The 20,285-nt window shown below is 26.5% G+C and overlaps 1 protein-coding gene across 1 annotated transcript; it reads right to left on the bottom strand.

The window, feature by feature from the left end:
- Positions 1–16,988: 16,988 nt before the first annotated feature.
- Positions 16,989–17,723, bottom strand: LOC123298848 (basic helix-loop-helix transcription factor amos-like). The gene has a single exon (XM_044880943.1). The coding sequence runs from the start codon at positions 17,721–17,723 to the stop codon at positions 16,989–16,991; it is 735 nt and encodes a 244-aa protein (XP_044736878.1).
- Positions 17,724–20,285: the final 2,562 nt, after the last annotated feature.

Genomic DNA, 20,285 nt, shown 5'->3' with positions numbered 1-20,285 from the left:
GATCTATTCCAAAAATGAATTACTCTTGTCAAAAAAAAACGCGACTTCAATAAAAGGTCATTTTTTAAGTGTTAAAGATATATAGGATGTATCAAAAGCCCCGCCATTTAAATAATAAAATGTACTTAATTTTTTTTTTTGTTCCAGAGATTCATTGATTTCAATTTAGAAAATTTCTCGATTAATATAAAGAAAATTGAAAATTTGTCTTTTTTGATGTGTACGCTTAAAGTTATTAAAGCCTTCTGTATTTTAAAAGTGGCTTTTTTACAAAAATTTCAATTTTCCTAACGTTAATCTAAAAATAAATTTCAATAATTAACGAGTACTTCTAAGAAATTTTTGACTTGATGAATTCAATCTCCAAAGACTCGGCGATTGCTACTTATCATACATCGTATATAGTGAATTTCAATTGTTTTAATATGGAAATGAAACTTTAAAATGTAACATATTTTTCGTGATTTGATTTGAATCGGCCTATATTGCCTTTTAGAATTTGACTTTTAATTGATAGTAGTTAAGGAAAAAGTCAGCTATCCAAATTTAGTACCTATAAAACATCTATGATTAGAACATTTTATAGTACAAAGAATTAGTAATTAATATCTAATATTGTTTACATATATTTTTAATATTTATAATAATTACAAAAAAAATATAACAGAATATCCACAACAAAAAAAATTATTGATTTAAGATATTTTCTGTTATACAAAAAGGTACTTGAAGTATCAAATTTTTTTTTCTATTATTTATTTACATAATACAAAACAAATAAAAAATTAATTATTCTTAAATTAATCATTTTTTCCCAAATAGGTATAATTTAATTGATGAGAATCTTTTTTTGAAAAATTACGAAAAATATTTCAAAAATATTGGGACAGTAGCACCATAATGATTCAAGTCACATTTTCATGTCTGTGTGAAAATAATGAAAATGAATTTTTAAGTTTTTAGGAATTAATGAATTTAACTGATTATTATACTAAATTATTTTTATTTAAAAAATTATAATCGTTTTAAAAAAATTAAAAATCAATTAAAAATAAAAGATTGGGATTTCCCGAGAAAAATAATGACAAATATGTGGGCGGATGAGTTATGAACAATGACTCGTTTTTGTGCCCACATGCAATGATATTTATTTAAAAAAAAAGAATTGAGACTTGGATCAATATGGTTCTACTATCCTCATATGCATATTATTGAGTGCATAGTCATGTCTACAAGTTTAATATAAAAATATTTCTCGCTGGTTTTTAAATAATTATTGTGTCAAAAGTAGCAATTTTAAAAAATTTTTGCTAATTTATATTATTGTCACATTAAATTTTTTTAAATTTTTTAGTATAATTCTAATTAATTACTGTATTTATTTTTTTCTCACATATTTCCAAAGTTCTTGAAATATTTGAAAGAATTTTTTTTTTTTCTAATATGATTAAATAAACTAACTGTCATGGTTTTAAGACCGCAAAGAAAATTCTTGTGGTTTACTGGCATTTACTAAGCCATATCAAATTACGTATTTACTTTATTTGATTTTATCTCAAGAGTTATTATAAAAAAACTTATATAAGGTACACAGTAAAGGCACTAATTTTTTGATATCGATGGCAAGAATTATACTGTGGTAAAATTGAGCAAAAAATTATTATTTTATTTAAATTATTTTATTAATACTATTATTAATCACTTTTTGGGCTTAATGTAATGCAATTATTAAATAAAAACTGTTTACTGAGTTGGAAAAACTCTTATGGGATTCCTTTTCGGCAATGAAACACTAGACTGATCTATAAAAAGTATGGAAAGCCAAATTAACTATTTTTTTGTAGGAACTACACTGTTTTTGCAAAAAATTTATAACACTCTTCATAGATTGTTTGGTAAGAAAAGTTTACAATAAAAAATATTATTTCAATTTGTTAAATAACCTTTTAGACCTAAATTGGTTTAATATTGTTTTACCAAAAAATAAAAATATGAACGGATTTAAAATTCAACCCGAAAGTCTTTTGATATTCTTAGTGTATTTATGATATTGGTTTTTCTAACAAAATAAACAATTTTTATCATTTTTGAAATTTTTGCAAATTTTTTTATATTATCTTCTTTTTTTTTGTTTTGTTTAAGCGTTGTTTATTCTCTGCTAACTGTAATTTAATATTTTATCGTTTTGTGTTTGTTTTATGATTAAAAATTGTTTTTTTAATTGTAAAAACAATATCATTAAAAAGATAAAAATATTATCAAGTCCTTCAGTAAATTACAAAAAAAAAAACTGCATTTTATACAAATATGTAATTAACTTCTCTAGTAGAAATTTACGCTTCAATTGAATTAGTAGTTAAATTTTTTAATGTGTAGAATATAAACATAATATTATAAAATATACCGGATTGTCAATCAATTAAAACATTTTACATAATTTAATATAACATAATATTATATATGAAATTCGAAAAAGCCTTTATTTCGAGATATCGAAAAACACCGATGAAAACCGATTGTGTGACATAATTATTGAAATATTACACTTAACCGCGTTTGTTTGGTACCAATTTAGTTATACGAATTTTGAATCTTTGCAATAGATATTAGCTCACACGGTAAGAATTGCATGGCGTTTACTACAATGCTGGCATGGTATAGAGACAGTTAAATATAGTATCTACGATAGCATAAGTAATATAACAGTATTTAATAAGGCTATCCACCAGAAGTATTGTGGGTATCGTCAACCAGTATGAGCCTGATGCCTATACTGTTTTGACTCATCCGCCATAACTATTCCCTCAAAGGTCAAATCAGTATGGTGTTCACACCGATACTGACGTAGTGATATCCACAAAAAATTTCTTACCATGAGGTTTTAAAAAACCTGTTTAGTTCTTGCTTGTCATTTATAGGAGGATCAAGACTTAAGTGCAAGGGAAGGATTAAAGCACTATTAAGATTAAGATCGTCACATTAGTTTTTATCTTAGGTTTTAGATTTATCTTTCTAGTCTGTCTTAGTGAAGATATTTGTAATGTTAATCTACCCTATGTAATATGTTCTTGCCTGACGTAATTATGTCTCTGAAACGAAAATCGTCAAATTATAATGACTCCCTCCAAGAGAAGATTGAAAGAATAAACTATACGCTTCTCGTTTATTTATAAAAAAAAATGGGACTGAAATAAACACGGCAACTTGCAGTTCAGAAATATAATAACAACGATCAGGAAAACTTTCATTTACGGTAGCTACGAGAGTTTTTGTTTAAGTTGTTAGAAGTAAACTTATCCTAAATAAAATGCGTAGTCAAAACCTATCCTGACCCAAGATCTATGTGATTTAGTTGACATCTTGTATAATATTATTGACTGTATGTACATAATTGGTAGTATAAGTTTGTTATTTAGGTACATATTAAAATGACTTTCTTTTCAAAATAAACGTACTAAAGAAAGTAGAACCATTGAATAAAGTAAGTTTTAATATTGTAGAGAGGTAGGTATATTATTATTATTATTATTAATATTTATTTATAAACATTTTAATATACGCAAATAATATTTTATTTATGTATATACAGTGTGCTTCAAAAAGTATGTGTAGGAAAACGGAAATAAATTTTTATAAAAGTTCATGCCGATCGGAATTCATACCATTAAAGTGAAAAGGGTGATTATTTACATAATAAAATATAGAATGTCTTGGAATACGAGGTGCAAACTTACGGCGTAAATAAATATTTGACTGTTTTATGGAATATTGAGGGTAGTAAGGACCTAAAACATATAGCAATTCCACTTCTTTGACGAATAGATAAATATTTTTTACGATTTGCCCACATTGTTTCTAAATAAAAACTCAGGAAATACTAGTCTAATCGTTAGATGAATCCGATTTTTATATTTTTTTAGGTCAAAATTACCCTATTTACCAAGTTTTATGTTTACACGGTAAGAATTACCTTTTATCAAATTCCGAAACAAAAGTTTTGTGTGTGCTTTTTATTAATTTTTTCAAAGAGAAAAAGTTGCAGCAAATCGGGAAAACTTTTTTCATTTCCCATTCGGATAAAAAACATTTCTTAAAGTACTCTTCCCCCAAAAATACAAAAAATGTGTTCATTTGGATATTGGGCATGCAGTTTTCGACATGTATCTCAAAAACTTGTACGAAAGTTGATATTTCGAAAAAATTTTAGTTGATAATTCTAAACTTCTCGTTCAATCGAAAAATAATTTCAAGTAAACTAGTAGGTGTACTGGTAAAGGTCCAGTTGTAAATCCAGGAACAAGAAAAGTATAAAATCATTAATAACCCAAAAAATATTCATGATAAATTCATATTGCCCTCTCAAGTTTTTTGGCCTATAAATCGCTCCTAATTTTTAATAACAATCTTTTTTTAATTCACTCTATAGATACAATGTTTGTTAAGTATATATTTGTTTGAATATGAACTGTTAATTTAATTTCTGGTTTATTTTATTACATTTTAACATTTTTTTTCTTTTAATTTTAAGATCTTATACAGCCTCAATTTTAATTTATTGTTTATTTATTGTATTTTATTTTTTTTAAATGTAACGAAAGATGTTTAAATTCTTTTGTGTAAACAAGAATCATCATATCATCATCTTCACTAAGGTAATTTAAACTACTTAAATGTATCAGCATTTTTATTATATTTCTGATAGAAAGCTATTGAATTCATCCCGAAAGTCGAAAGATAGAAGGTGTTTTTTCTTATGATATCAATTTTTATTTGTTGAGGAGTATAAATACCATTTAAGGTATAAATGGTAAAAAAAAGTAAAAAAAAAACTGCTTTTTTTGGGACAAGCTTTTATTGTACTAAAAAGTAGAAAATAATTTTTCTTATGAGTTATTTATACATGACTATTTGTAAAAGCTGGGCGCGCTCAATTTGACATATCAAGGATGATTTTGAGCACCTGAAACTTTTACAATTAGTCATGTATAAGTGACTCATCAGAAGAATTATTTTCTACTTTTTTAGTACAGCAAAAGCTTGTCCCTAAAAAGTATTTTTTTTAGTTTTAAATTTAAAGCAAAAAATATGGTGGAGGACGTAGGAAAATCAGGTTATACTTGCTATAAAAATGCATTGTCATTCGATTGACATTCGCAGGCAAAATTTGAGCTCAATCGAAAACCGAAAAGTGGGTGAAATTTAACTTGTGTGCTTTGATTACAAACGACGGACAGGCGAAACTAAATAAAAGTTTCTTAAAGTTAAAGCCATTTCATTTTGAAGTAATATTTAATGAAAATTTACTAAAATAGTTCCAAATTATTGTTTGAAGAATTTCTTAGAATTTATCAATGTGAATACCAAAATTTAATGTATCAGAAAGCAATTGAGCCACCATCTAAAAGTTCTACCTGTCATCATGGCTTGTTATAAATATTATGTTGAAATTATTGGTTAGTAAATTTCGTTGTTGTTATGCTTGCTATATTTGATGTCAAGTGTATAAAAGTTTTGAGTATATGTAGAATTTGTTTTTTTATTAATTACTTACACATAAAGATTCATTATGCTGATGAAGAGAAAGTAGGTATTGAATTGATATAAAAGCTATAATAATATATGTAAAATCTTTACAACTTTTGTTTGAGTAGGTCTATGTATTTGTTTGCAAATTTGTTGATTTTGATTTTGAATTTATATGATAAGTGGAATAATTTGTTTTTATTTCAAATATTTTGGGTTTACGTTTAAGTTTAGAATCTGTCAGACATTCGATATAAAATTTGAAAGATTGTTGTCAAGGTGTGTCTAAGAAAATTTTCGTCCATATCCTAGGGATTCTCAAATAGCTTGAAGCATTCGAATACCTCGAAGAACGAAATTTCGTTCGACCTTAAAACTTGAAACTTTTAAATTGTCGGAAGACGAACATTCTGCTTTGTGTCGGATAAAGTAATTTTTTGCATTTTTTGTTCAATTATCTTTCAATGGATTCGGAAAAGGGCCGTGAATTGATCTATCATCTGTATCGTCTTAAAATATGGAAAAATTTAGACGGCATTTATCAGTTTTACTTCAGTTTTTCATCAATAGTATAAAAGGCGCTAAGACTAGGAAATTTTCCTAACAAAACAAAAATCGTTAGATCGCTCTTTTTCGAAGTGAACGTAATTGAGAATTGTGGAAGTAAGCTAGAAATCTTTTTGGAAGGGATTCCAGCAATCGATAATACAGTCGTTATTGAGACCTAATACCAGTCGATTAAGAATGACCTAGATTTTGGAATGATTGGCAAATACTTTGGCCTTGTTTTACAGAACCATGAAAAAATTTTCTGACAATGATCACCTGTCGTACTATTTTCATAAGGAGCTTAATTACTTCCGTGTTACACTTTTTATATGATGCCTTCTATATATCATACTATAACACTTAAACAACTTAAAAAAAAAAACAACCATACAACTTTATAATTTATGAATCTTATGAAAGTTTTTAAAGCAACATAGTTCAACATAGAATTATTTGTAATATTATTTGTGTATTGTCATTTATCTTTTTAAAATCATTTTATTATCATTTCAAAAATATAAAGTATTATAATATACTACCTAATAAGTATACACTATAAAATATTATGGAAGTAAAATGTTGTACCATTTTGATATCTTGGACAACTATTCAGTTCCCTGAAAGTCATATCTTTGAGACAGTATCTACATGAAGACAAGCTTGATCTACACTAATATTATAAAGAGGAGACATTTGATTTTTTGATTGATTTTTGTAATGGATAAACTCAAAAACTACTGGATCGATTTTAAAAATTCTTTCACCAATAAAAAATGCATTATCAGCTAGTTAAAAGCTCCAATAAAAGTTACAAAGTGATTAGTATTTTATATAAAAAAAAAAGTGAGGACAAGAAAAATGGAGGTTAGTACGCAGTAGTTCGAGTTTTTAAAGATGAAATTAACCAGCGCAGCGGTCTCGTAACTGCTAGTTTACCAATGAAAATAAAGTTCAAAAAAAACAAAATATTCTCATATAATGATAAATAAAATTGTTTCGGGCGGAGCATTCTGTGGAACCCTTTTTAATATAAGAGGCTCTTCAGATATAACTATTGAGAATGATCCAAAGTATATCATGGTCTTGTATCATGAATCACAAATGATAAAATATAAAAAAATTCAGCGATAGTTGTTTAATATTTGAAATTTTAAAATATAAGATGTTTAGGAATGATAGAGCTTATTGAATGAATAATGGTAGAGATTATTGTCATTAAAAAGTGGTTTTAAAAGTCAACTAAATGTAAATTGTGAATGATCCAAGGTACATGACTCTCCGATATTATACTATACTTTAAATAGTAGAATAATGTATAAGTATTAATATAATAGTATAAGATAAAACCTGTCCGTTAGTTTAATTTCATGCAAATACTCTGATTCCGTTATGATATTTTTTAGATTATTATGGAAATATATTATTATTATTATTATTATTATTATTACTTATTATTATTGATATAATCTAAATAATAAATAAATTGTTCACACTTTTAGTAAAAATATTTACACATCTCTTAAAATAGTCAAGAATGTGTGTACAACAGTTCAGGAAAAAATGAATCAATTGTGATAAATAATTATAAAAGACCAGGTATTTCATTTACTGTTACAGTTTTAAGAACTAATACCAAATAATTCTTCTGTTTAGAGATTCTGTATAATGAATAGGGAAGACAAACCCGTAAAAATATTTAATGTCTGTCTACTAACTATTTGGAATAAATGATCTAACCTCCGAATGGGATCAACGAACATAGTGAGCGAAGCAATGAGTTTTGAAAATTCAAGCACAGTTTATGTTTATCTTTAGTGTAATAGTATGAAGAATTACTCTACTATACACTTCTGTGGCAGTCAAAGTTAAACAAACTGAAAATGGATATTTTCTCATTTTATTATACAAATAGGTTCAATTTATTTTGATCAATAGTGTATATGACGACCGTAGTATGATTTTGACATTATACCATTCAGGAGAATCAAATCAATTTAATAAAAATTAATGTGACAGAAAAAATACCAGTTTTGAATATTTCTAAATTGCTACTTTGTAACTTTATTTCGACTCCCCAATAGTTAGTATGAACTAAAATTTAAAAACATGTTTTCATCGTGGTTTATTTGACAAGTTTGGCTTCCAAAAGTTGTTTGAAAAAATAAAATAATTCAACACATTTTAACTTAAATACTAAATTCAATTGAAGCACTCTAACAAATTTTGTTTTTGTTTTTTTTTTTACAAATATTTACAAAACCAAAGTTTTCATTTTTGACAAACTGAAAAAAAATTGGACAAAATTTCTTAAGAAAATAACCCTGTTTTTAAAATTAATAATTAAATATACAAATAAATAAAAGCAGACTTAAAACAAATTACATAAATAAATTTAAATTAATATTTTTTCTTAATTAAATAAAAAAAATACTGTTTTTTTGTTTGTTAAATAAAATTACAGTATTTTTTAATTTTAGGTACAAAAGAAGTTTCTTAGAAAATTTAATATTATGAAAATTACAAGTATTCTTAATTTTTTTCTAAACAGCCTGATTAATTTGTAAATTCCAATTGTTACTTATTTATTTATTATTTGCACGCTTTTTAATTAAATTATTGTCATTAGTTTTAGAACAGGAGCCAGGTGTAACATTTGACAATCATTTTAGAACGACTCATTGCCATTGGCGTAGCTGAGAACTTTCGTGTAAAATTCGAACAAATTTTCGTGTAAGAAAATAATATTTGATATGCCCTTGACAATAGATTTTCAAATTTCCAGCCGTTCTGAAATGATTGTCAAATACTTCACTTTGCTCTAGGTCTATAATATTCAATCAATTAAAAAGTTGTCGCCGTGTTCATGTAAGTCTTTTGTCAATAAATGTTTTTATTTTTTATTTATTTAAATAAAAAGTAAATAAAAAAGTCAACAGGTACTTAATTAAAAAATTATTATACAAAATATATATATTTTAATAGGAATTATGTGGAAAACATTTTTTAATTGAAAGCCTTACATTTATTCTATAAAATTATAAAGAAAAACATGGCGAAAATCATGGCGGAAACATGGAAAAAATTTTAATTATTTGTAAAGTTGAAAAAAATGCATAAAAATTTATTTGCGAGAATTTAAATATTCTTTAACATTATTTGAGATCAAAATTGGTTTTTAATATTTGTTCAATTTGGGCCTATGTCTTTAGAAAAAGGCCTTTTTTCATGCTGATATTTTTTAGTTTCGATGAATAGTTTACAAGAATTAATGACAACTAAACGGATTTTTCCAAGATTACACAGAAATAACACACACACAATCGAATTAATAAATAACTTATGCTAAAAAGTAACGATAAAAAAATCCCACTAGTAAAAAAATTAGAAAAATTGAATTTCAAAAATATCATCAACATAGTTTCCAAATTTCTATTGTTTCCGCGTTTAATGGGTTGATCCTGCAGAATGCGACGTTAAACAAGCAAAAAAAGAAATTATGTCAATATTATTAAAAAAATTTTCTTTTTGATGAATTCTATCTGTTTCTGAAACTTTTGCAGATTTTTTTTTTCAAATATTCTGTGTTTATTTGAAAATGTACCAAGCAGAATGACTAATATATAAAATTGGTGGAAGATACGGGAAATTTCAAGAATACAGAATCATTTGACATAAACAAAATTGCAAAATTGCACACATGGAAAAATCTACCATGTCAGATTTTTATATGCTTGCCTTCATAGACGGCAGAAATTTTTTCTTGACAACTCCAATAAAAAATTAAATTAATTGAATATATATTAGGTTTTTGGTAGTACATACTATATTACAAGCAAATTTTGTATAAATTAAATTGAATCTCTTGAAAATGAACACAAGTTCGAAAAATTTTGGGATCAAATAAAGAAAACTTGTAGTCATACACTAATAAAAAATTAAACTTTTTTGTAAACATAAAATTCATTTTCAACTTTTTTTTTGAGTCGATTAAAGTTTTATGTTGAAATTTTTTTTGCTGCAATTACAATTATTTAAATTAATCCCATAAAGTTTTTGAAAATAGACAAATGATAAATGTTTTTAAATTTGATAGATATTACTTTTACAATGTACACCAAAAACGTATTATAATTTATATAAAAAATAATTTTTGCATGTTTTAAAGTTTAAAAAAAAATGAACATAAAAAAAAGTAATGAAGACGTTTGACCTGTTCTTTATAAGTTGATTAATTATATTGATATTTTTCATTTTACATAAATTCAATAAGACCCTAATAAATTTTTATTCATTTCTTTTTACAATTGAAATAATTATACGTATATTTATTTTAAAAATATATGGTTGTCCCAATTTTGATCAAAGTTAATTTATTCTTTTCCACGAAATGATAAATTTTTATTTGCCATAAAATTATAATAAAAATTGGTTTTATTCTTTTCAAAATGAATATACTTGAAAGTTGAATTAATATGAAAATAAGAATATTTCAAGCTTTTCCAATTAATCCCCAATTTTGATTCATATAAACTCTCGGTTTTATCTCTTTAAGGGGCTGCTAATTTAAAAAAAAAAAACTTTCAAATTAAAAAACCGGAAAAAAAGTATATATTTTATTACTTTATGTTTTTGTTGTTTACTTTTAATCATGCATTCGATATTTATTTACATCATTGTCTGTTCGATTATCATTGATGTTTTTAATATGATGCATATACAGTGTAAACTAAAGTGACAAATATCTTGTCTAGTAATCTTAATTAAAGAGAATTGAAAAAAATACACTCGAACCAGAACTCGAACCCGGGCTTCTTGGATTCATGTCTAGTGCCCTACCAATTAGGCTATTCGAGTTTTAGACACGAATGCAATTTTTTTTTCCACTTATTTATCTAAACAATATTATTTTGAATACAATCACATGAGGCTATCGTACCATAAATTAAAAAAAAAAAATTGTTGATGAAAGTAATAATGGTTAGTTTTTAATTAGCTAAGTAGCTAAGCTCGTGCCGCATATTAGGGACCGCTGGTAATTTATGATTCATATTTCAAGTGTTCATATACTGGTATTTCAACAGCTAACTGTACAAATAAATTGCTCTTGTTTTTAACACTATATTGAAACAATTTTTAATTAATTTTTTTTTTAACTTTAAAATTATTATGATCGATATGTAGTCAAGTTCATATTGTCTATATAAGATACTTTGTAGACAACTTAAATTATAAATTTTTACGTCCATGTAAGAATACACATGGAAAAAAGTACTAGTTGAAAAAAAATATGCTTTTCTTTGCTATACTTTAATTTTTAAGCTGTCATAAACTTATTTTCTTGAATTAAGTATTGAGATTGTTAGCCCAAGAAATATTTACATGTTATTAGACGATTAAAAGCTAAGTTAATGCGTTTACTTCAACCCAGTTATTTATTTTTTAATTTTTTGTAACTATATGTTATTTAAATTACATATATGGCTATTACAAGACACTGATGGGCGGCAGGTATGCTGAACGCCTGGGCCTGGCAGTGTATCACGACTACTACAGGAGCTGTCACAGTGGTGAGGAGGAGAAGACAATCTCATCTTCTCTGTCACTGCCCAGCTCTTGTCGTGAGGAGATGGACTTACTTGAACCAGCCTCTCTTTGACGATCTCTTCAACCTAAAGCCCGTCGACGTCAAAGTTCTCCTGCTGTTCTTAAACAGCTGGAAATGGTTCATGGAGTAGTGGCCGGGGATGGGTCAACCCTTTTTCGGTATCACCTAACCTAACCTAACTTAACTATATGTAATGTAAAATAACGGCGATATACTCGAAAATTGATTTTCCATTGCCTTTTCAATTTCCTGACAGGCATCTTGCATTCACACAGAAATTAAAATATGTTACGTTCGCGTCTTTAATGTTTTAATAACAAATTTAAACAAATGTATGTGCGTATAATTCGATTAGATTAAAGTTTTGACAGATAATGGATTACTGTGAAATTTAATTGTCCAAAGATTCAGCCAAATCGGGCAAAAGAAAGCGCTCTCTTTTGGAACACAAAATTTGGAATTAATCGTAAACTATTAAAATAGAGATATGTATTTATCAGATGCAAATGTATTTTTTAATAGAATTTCTTTTAAGAATAATATTTGCAAAATTAATTACGGTTTTTGTATATAAAAACACTTGAAACAAACATTTGAAATTGAAACATTTGAGATTTTTCGGTTAGTATCAGAATGTGGTATTCACCATCGTAGGCAAATCCAACGATTATTTCTTCTCACGGATGTGAAATAAGTTATTTCTTTAAGCATGATTTTCCGTGCAATAAGCTATATATATATATATATATATATATATATATATATATATATATATATATATATATATACATAACTTTAATTTTATTGTAAGAATATTTGTGAAAAAAATTTAAATGCATGTACGCGGAGGTATTACGAAGGTTTACATTATTATTTTTTATTTACTTATTTAATATATTAAAAATAATAACAAATCACAGCATGACAATGTGAGTTCCTATGTCTAAATATGTTTTGTATTTATTTAAACAAAAGCGATCTCTCATATATATCGCTTAAAAAAGAAGCTGATTTTTATTGCCACAAACACACTTAGCTAGGTACTTGCGCACAAATTTTTTTAATTTAATATTAATTTATTTATAAATCATTTTTAGAATAAAATTTTAAGTAGGCGCCATTTATTTATTTATTTATTAATGTCTGTAGGATATGTTTTAAAACAAAAATAAATTATTGTTTAAAATTTGTAAAATTAATAGAAAGAAAATATTTATGTAAAATTTATATTACAGACTATTTAGAACTTACAAATTTAAGCTATTTAGGAAGTAAAAATAAATCTTGGGCCAGTCAGTGTATGACTGATTGTCAAAGTCATTCCGTGGATGTTTTTAAGGCCGTTGTTTAAGGCCGAGAATTTTCTTAGCCAATACTTCTCTTTCAGAAATTTTTGTAAAATTTAAAAGCATATTTTTGATAAATATTCACTTAGGGTGACATTAATAATAGAAAACTTTCTTTCTTGATTGTCGAACAAAATAAATTTTGCATTTTTTATTCAATGATTTTCTTCAATTTTTCATTTCTTTTAAACTTTCCAGATATTTAAGATCCCCTAGGAAAAATTCTGGCTATAAATATTTTTCGAAGAGGAAAAACTTTCAACGTCTTACAAGCGTCTCCAATGACCTTAGAGTAAGTAGACTTGACTTAGTAAGTAAAAAATTATTGTGTCATTTTGTAAAATAAGTATATAATGAAAATATTTATGTAAAAATTTTTAATCCAAATTTCTCAAGAGATTTAGGAAGCTAAAACCTATTTAATCATATACTTAATATGACTTAATATGAAGATTTATGATTGTTAATTAAACAATTTATGTTAATTTATAAGTTTAAATTGTTTAAAAATGCTGTTTTTTTTAAATTACTTAATTATGTACATGTAATTACCTACTGCATCATAATATGAGATCTAATATATTATAATGAAGATAAAAATCTAGCGTTTTCTGATGCAGCAAAAATATTTTGTCGACAAAACGTTTTTGTTTAAAATCATTTATTACAAGTATTTATTATAATTCAATGCATATTGACCAAGCAAATTGTTTTGTATAAAGACGAAAATCGGTTAATAAAACAATTGGTATAATCATTGTGAGTTATCATTCATCAGCTCCATAATTATCTTTCATTGATCTTTCATATAAAACGTTTGTTATAACAAAAATTTTTATCTAAAGACGTTTATAGACAAAAAAAGCTTTTGGCAAAACATTTTTTATAACAATAATTAAGCATAGAATATTCGAAAAAACTTTATGAAACAGAAGTTAACAATTTGATGGTGGAAGCAACGGGAAAAATATATTTATATAATAAAGCTATTAAATGGATATACAGGTTTCGTTTTAAGCAGCGTTGATCATAGGTTAGGTAAGGTTATATTGGCTGTCCACGAAGGACACACTTAGGATAAAGAGCCCATTGTCATACCATATATGTGTTTTACCACCTTTTCCCCAGATAATTTCATTTATCAGCTCTTCAATTATTTTCAGAGGCTGAGTGCACGCCTTAATGCATATACTATACACTACACCAGCCCATCACAACTATTAATTGAATTAATTTTTGTTGTGACGGCGGGAATCGAACCCGCCAACCTAGGTTGATCATAAAATTTAAAAAATTTGAAAGAGTTACCGTTTTTTTTCAATGTTCATATAAAATTCCCTTGATACCTATTATGCAAATTTTACTTTACCGATTTAAATGTATAGAGAAATTTTTATTATTTTCAAATAATATAAAAAAAAGAAGTTTATTATATGTTTTAAATCAATATTTTTGCTAAGTTTTCTATTAGATAAAATTATGTCAATAAAAAGTTATTTATACTTAATATGTTAAATGCAGAAATAAATTTAAACAAATATTGATAAATAGATTAAACGTTTATATACAATAATGCAAAATAAAACATTGCAAAAGTAAATAAATATTTATAAATTTATTGATACATTTTACAAAGAATAAAAAACGGAGCGATATAAAAGAACAGTAAACTCAAATATTTAGTGTTAACAAATATTTATTGTACTGATACGGAATCAAATCTGATGACAAGTATGACTGAATGAATTAGTTATTTTATACCTGGTGTATAATGTAAAATCCACGATATTAATTTAATAAATTTAGTTTGAAAACAAGTATTTTTAAAATGTGGACTAAAATGTACGAAATATTTTTAATTGGGTTGAAAATCATATTTTAAAGTGTGTGTACCCTTAAATTTATTTGAGGGTAATATCAAGTCTGAAAAAACGCAGCAGGTCATTCGTCCGACACTTGATTTCATTAAAAATTCGTAAACAATTTGCCAAAGTGAACTATATTGAAAAACGAAAATTCTTTAGTACGGCATGTTTAAGGTAGTAGGCAAGCTTATCGGTGCAGTATTGTTGTTGGACCAAATATATTATTGTTTAATAATTTTTAATGTTATCAAGCAATCATAGTGTACGATTTCCCTGCTCCGTTTTTTCGACCGAAAGCTAAAATATGAAGTTATCATGCTCATTTGCAAACGACTCACTTTGGAAAAAAAATCGTAGAATGATTTTAGTTTTAGACCAAATGCTAACCAAACTTGATAATTGATAAAATTTCTATTTCGATAATATTAACAAATAAATTCCTAATTTTGCGTTTATTCCCTCAAAACCCATTCATACAATATTTGATAAAAATTGGCTAAAGTCGATATAAATTCAACAGCTACCTTTTCTATCAGAAAATTCGCAAACAAAATTGTCAAATGAAAGTTACAACAAATTCCTTAATTGCATGTAAATATTTTTCAAATTGCCATCAAATTATTTAAAATCATACTAAAAGCTGCCATAAAATTGCATCAACTTATGATTGTAAAAAATTCCAAAAATCCATTAAATTTTTTTTGCATTAAATATTTAAATTTGGTTATCGTTTAAAAAATAATAATTTTTAATTTTAGTACTCGCAAATTGAATATTTATACAAAAATTATAAAAATAAAAACCAGTAAAAGAGGTTTCTGTTTTTGGTTTATTATTTTTCAAAAGGAGTCAAGTCAACGGTTATCATCGCACGATATAACTTGAAATTTATTATAATTTCTCTTGATAACATGGCCAAAATATAAGTTAATTAAAGTATATGTTTATTCATTTTAATTGCAAAAAAAAAAAAATCGTCTGATAAACGTTGAATATTGAAATCAACTTAAAGAAGAAAGTTGAAAGTTGAAACTGATGAATGAAATTTAAGGTAAATTAAATGTTTCCAAATGTTTTTGATTCATTAGTTAATGGCTGTGGTTCACAGTTAGTAACTTCCCTTTTTACATTATTTACCCCCGACTAAAAAGAAGGATGTAATAAGTTTAACGTGTGTGTGTATCTGTGTGCCTGTCTGTGGCATCCTAGCTCTCAATCGGATGAACAGATTTTGATAACATAGCATAGAACTTTCTTAAAACATAGCTAAGAATATTCTCGTTTTAATTACATTAAGAAAAAAATCGTTCACCCGTTTAGGACCGGAGACCTAATGTGAAAAGAATTTCTATAAATTTTTTATTTATTAATATTATTTATCAAATAATTTAAACTTCGAATGTAGTCGTATATACTTCGAATGACATGTTTAAGAATATTTTGCAAAACGGCAGTTTTTTAAAGATAGTCGGAACATATTTATTTTAGTAATAGGGTAAAAATTAAAGAATAACAGCAACAAAAGCAATTTTTAGGTTGTTGAATGATGAATTATATACGATTTTGTCGAGTGTCAGGGATGATTAATTACAGGAAGATAATATCTTTGACGAAAGAAATGGTAGAACTTATTCTTCCGGGAAGATTTTCTGAATTTTACTGTTATTTTTGTTTTAAGTGAAATCATATTAATTGACATTTCTATTCTCCAAATTAATTTTTATGCATAATTCTCAAATATTTTCAGATTCTAAGCAAATATTATTTCTTTTAAAATTTCATATATCACAGTATCTGCTATAGAAATTTATAATTAAATTAGAAAAGTCAAAAACAAAATGTAATTTTCATAATAGTAGTTTTTCTTTCAAAATTCAAATCTTAAATATTTGTAAATTTTTCGTTCTAAAAAAGTGGCAGTGTTTTCTTTTTTTCTCGAACATTTACAAAATATTTAATAGCCCATTTTTTCATCTTCAGTTAACTTTCTATTAAAAATTTAAGCATTTCGATAAAGTTAAATGGACAGTTGAAAAAAACGGACATCAATAAATAATTATTTTTTACATATTTATAAAATTTTTATACAAAATTACTCTTCTACTCACGTTGTAACAATTCGTGTAATGCCGCTATATAAGTTTGAGCCATCTGTAACGTTTCAAACTTCGATAATTTTCGATCATTTCCTAATGACGGTACCACATCACGCAGTCGATCGAATGCATCATTTAAACTATTCATTCTTCGACGTTCTCTTGCATTTGCTGCTAAACGTCGTTTTTTAATAATTTCCGCACCCGGTTGGGCTTGTGACTGATGAGGATGACTTTGTGACTGATGTAACTGTTGTCCATCAACATCCTGTTTGTTAAATTTTATATCACAATTTTTACGACTCGATTCCAACACCGTATATTCTTTTGGCACTGTTGATGTATTCTTCCAAAATTCATTTTTATGATGTTTAATATTTTGGCGTGATTTTTTCTGATATGTTGGTGTTTGTAATTCCTCATACTTAGGCTGATATTCATTATAATTCCAAATTTGATTAAATTCCGTATTTGTGTTATATGTCATAGCAGTAGTGTTCCCACAAAGTTCATTCGGATTATAATCATTTATTCCGTTGCCAGAATGTGGATTATTGTAATAATTAATATCTTGCATGTTGTATGAGGATGATACACGCCGTGGAGTTGGTGATGGAAATGAGTATAATGATTCAGGACTTGAAACAGGACCTGGTGAATGATAGCCATCAGATGACCCATCCGTAAATGACGGTATTACTGGATAATCGTATTGTTGTTGTAGATATTTCGCTTCCATTATAAATTCAGTCTTTAATATAAAATAAACTTAAAACTAATATTGCAACAATTCAGTCTTTTAGTTAAAAAAAAGATTTAAAAGTAACGAAATTAAATCATTTCACACGTTAAACAAACATTTTTGTTTTGAAAATCACTTTGACACTTTGGATTATCAGTAATAGTCCGTCAACAATACTGTAAGTTAAGATCCGCTGCGTAGTGACCTTGATCTTGGAGTTACAACTAATGTGATGTACCATCACGAGTGCGATACTAAACTAAACTATTTGCTGTTTTAGCTCAGCTGATTCCACTATATTTTTACTATAGCACACACATAGAGAGTCAGTCACCACTCAAAGTCACAAACAAATCCGTGCTAATGTGCTTGTTGCATGGTCTTTGGTGATGCTTCTGGTAGTGATGATGATGATTAACAAAAATCCCTACCACTATTTGTCTATTTCTTCAGAAGCTGTGCATGCAGTATTCTGCAAGAAGATGGTATTAAACCATCGTTATTGAACCATGATGCATGTGCATGTCAGTCAGGTGTATTCAATTGTTTTGGTGTGTTGATGTATAAGCGTCGTTTGTCATAATTATCATAATAGTTTTATAAATCGTCAAAAATTAAACATTTTTCAAAGACAAATGATGCTAAAGAAGAGAAAATAAACAATTGGCTCAGTTTATTGTTGAAATACCCAGTATAGACATTGTCGAATACAAAGCCTTGTGTTGTTGTATAAATTAGATAAGTTTAAAAAATGATGACCTTCTGGCCGCTCTTTCGAAATTTCGAAAAAATGTCTATGTGCCACCCTTAATATAATCCGACAGGTTTGATATGAAATTAGAATAAATAGACCCACTATTTAAATAAATAGACCCACTTCTTATAAATTTTGAACCTTCTATCTTGTGCAGTTTTGGAGAAAATGGAAACTTATATTCCTGCCTAGTTTTCACCCTCATGGGACAACAAAGTTGTTTCAAACAAAAGTTTTTAATTTTTTCATAGGAAAATTTTGTCTATTTAAACTTTTGTTCTATCTCTTACGGTTCCTACAGACCTAAGACCCAATTTACAAATTTTGTTTATTTTCAAAATTCGTTTTTGTGTTATCGTGCTCACAGACGGATAGACGGACAGACGAAAGTGGAATAATATGGTGGTTTTATGAGCACCGATACCAACACAATTAAAATATATATATTTAACAATTAAAAATAAGTTTTTTTTTAACAAATATCAGAAAATGACGTTTTGACGACGTTCGTATGTCCCATATTTACTAATCCTGTCGTTTTAAAATGTCTATCATTTGAGTATTTGAGCGAATGAAAATGATGAAGTACACGCTAAGTAGTTTGAATTGAACCCTCCAAATAAGTGAAATTACATTTTTCTGAAAATTCTGAATCTTTATATTTTTTAAATTGACCCTTTCGATACTAAAAGTATTCTTCAAATATTCTGCCAAAATAGTTCAGCAGTAAACTGAATAAAACATAAATATAATCTCTTTATTTTTTGACTGCTTGTATAAAGATTATTATCCTAAAATTTTATTATTAAAAAAAACAATCAAAACTACAAAAGTGGTGATTTTACTGCTTTTTTTTCTTCGCTACTGAATGCTATCAATAATCAAACTAAATAAACAAAAACAACAAACTTTCCACTTTAATAGAATAAAACTAAAAAACAAAAACAAAAACGTTTTGCTTAGCTTAGAGTTAGACACACGACCTTCTTACAAATTTATATTTATAATATATTAGTATTAGTGCGTATATAAAATATAATATATGATAATAGGTTTATATCATTACCATGCATTGGAGTCTCCATGTTAAAACATATCCGATTATTATTATAGAGATATACATGAAGTATAAAAATATTATTTTATATAGAATAAGATTTATGTGTATTTTATGGTGGTGATAATTTTTAATATGTAAAATATTTTATTACAACAAATTTCTTTCATGCAATGTTTGACTTGTCTTTTGGATGATCGATTGAGGTAAGATTGGCAATAAAAGCAAGGAGGTTTTAGCTGTGAAATTATAAAAATCGAGTTTTTATAATTTTATCTACATTTTTGTTGTTAGTAAAAAAGTTCTATCTCCAAAATACAAAATTTCATAGGAAATAAGAAAAAAAAAATTTCTTCTTCTGCATAAAATTCAAATGGTGGTTGTATTTCTTTCATGCATTGTTTGAATATCTAGTCTTTTGGAGGATCGATTGAGGTAGGCTTAGCAATGAAAGCAAGGAGGTTTTAAACGTCCTTAGCTGTGAAATTATGAAAACCAAGTTTTTTAATGATTTATTTCTATCTACCTTTCTGTCTTAATAGTTAAAAAGTTCTCTCTCCAAAATACAAAATTTCATAGGAAATAGGAAATAGGAAAGACAAAGTTTTTTCATCTGCATAAATTTCAAAAGGTGTTTGTTTTAATGTCTAAGGGGGTTCATTAATTTATGGCCCCGCCCCTTTCTCCCTATATACGGCTACATAAAATTTCTTAAACTACTCCCTCCCTTTTCTTATATAAGATTCTA

The sequence above is a fragment of the Chrysoperla carnea genome, chromosome 4 (genome assembly GCF_905475395.1).
Source record: "Chrysoperla carnea chromosome 4, inChrCarn1.1, whole genome shotgun sequence".
Taxonomy (NCBI): Eukaryota; Metazoa; Arthropoda; class Insecta; order Neuroptera; family Chrysopidae; genus Chrysoperla; species Chrysoperla carnea.
Note: the sequence above shows the minus strand (reverse complement) of the source record. Positions and strands in the feature narration are given on the sequence as shown.

Coding starts and splice junctions, on each gene's coding strand:
- LOC123298848 (XM_044880943.1), bottom strand. CDS start 17,723: ATGGAAGCGAAATATCTACAACAACAATACGATTATCCAGTAATACCG.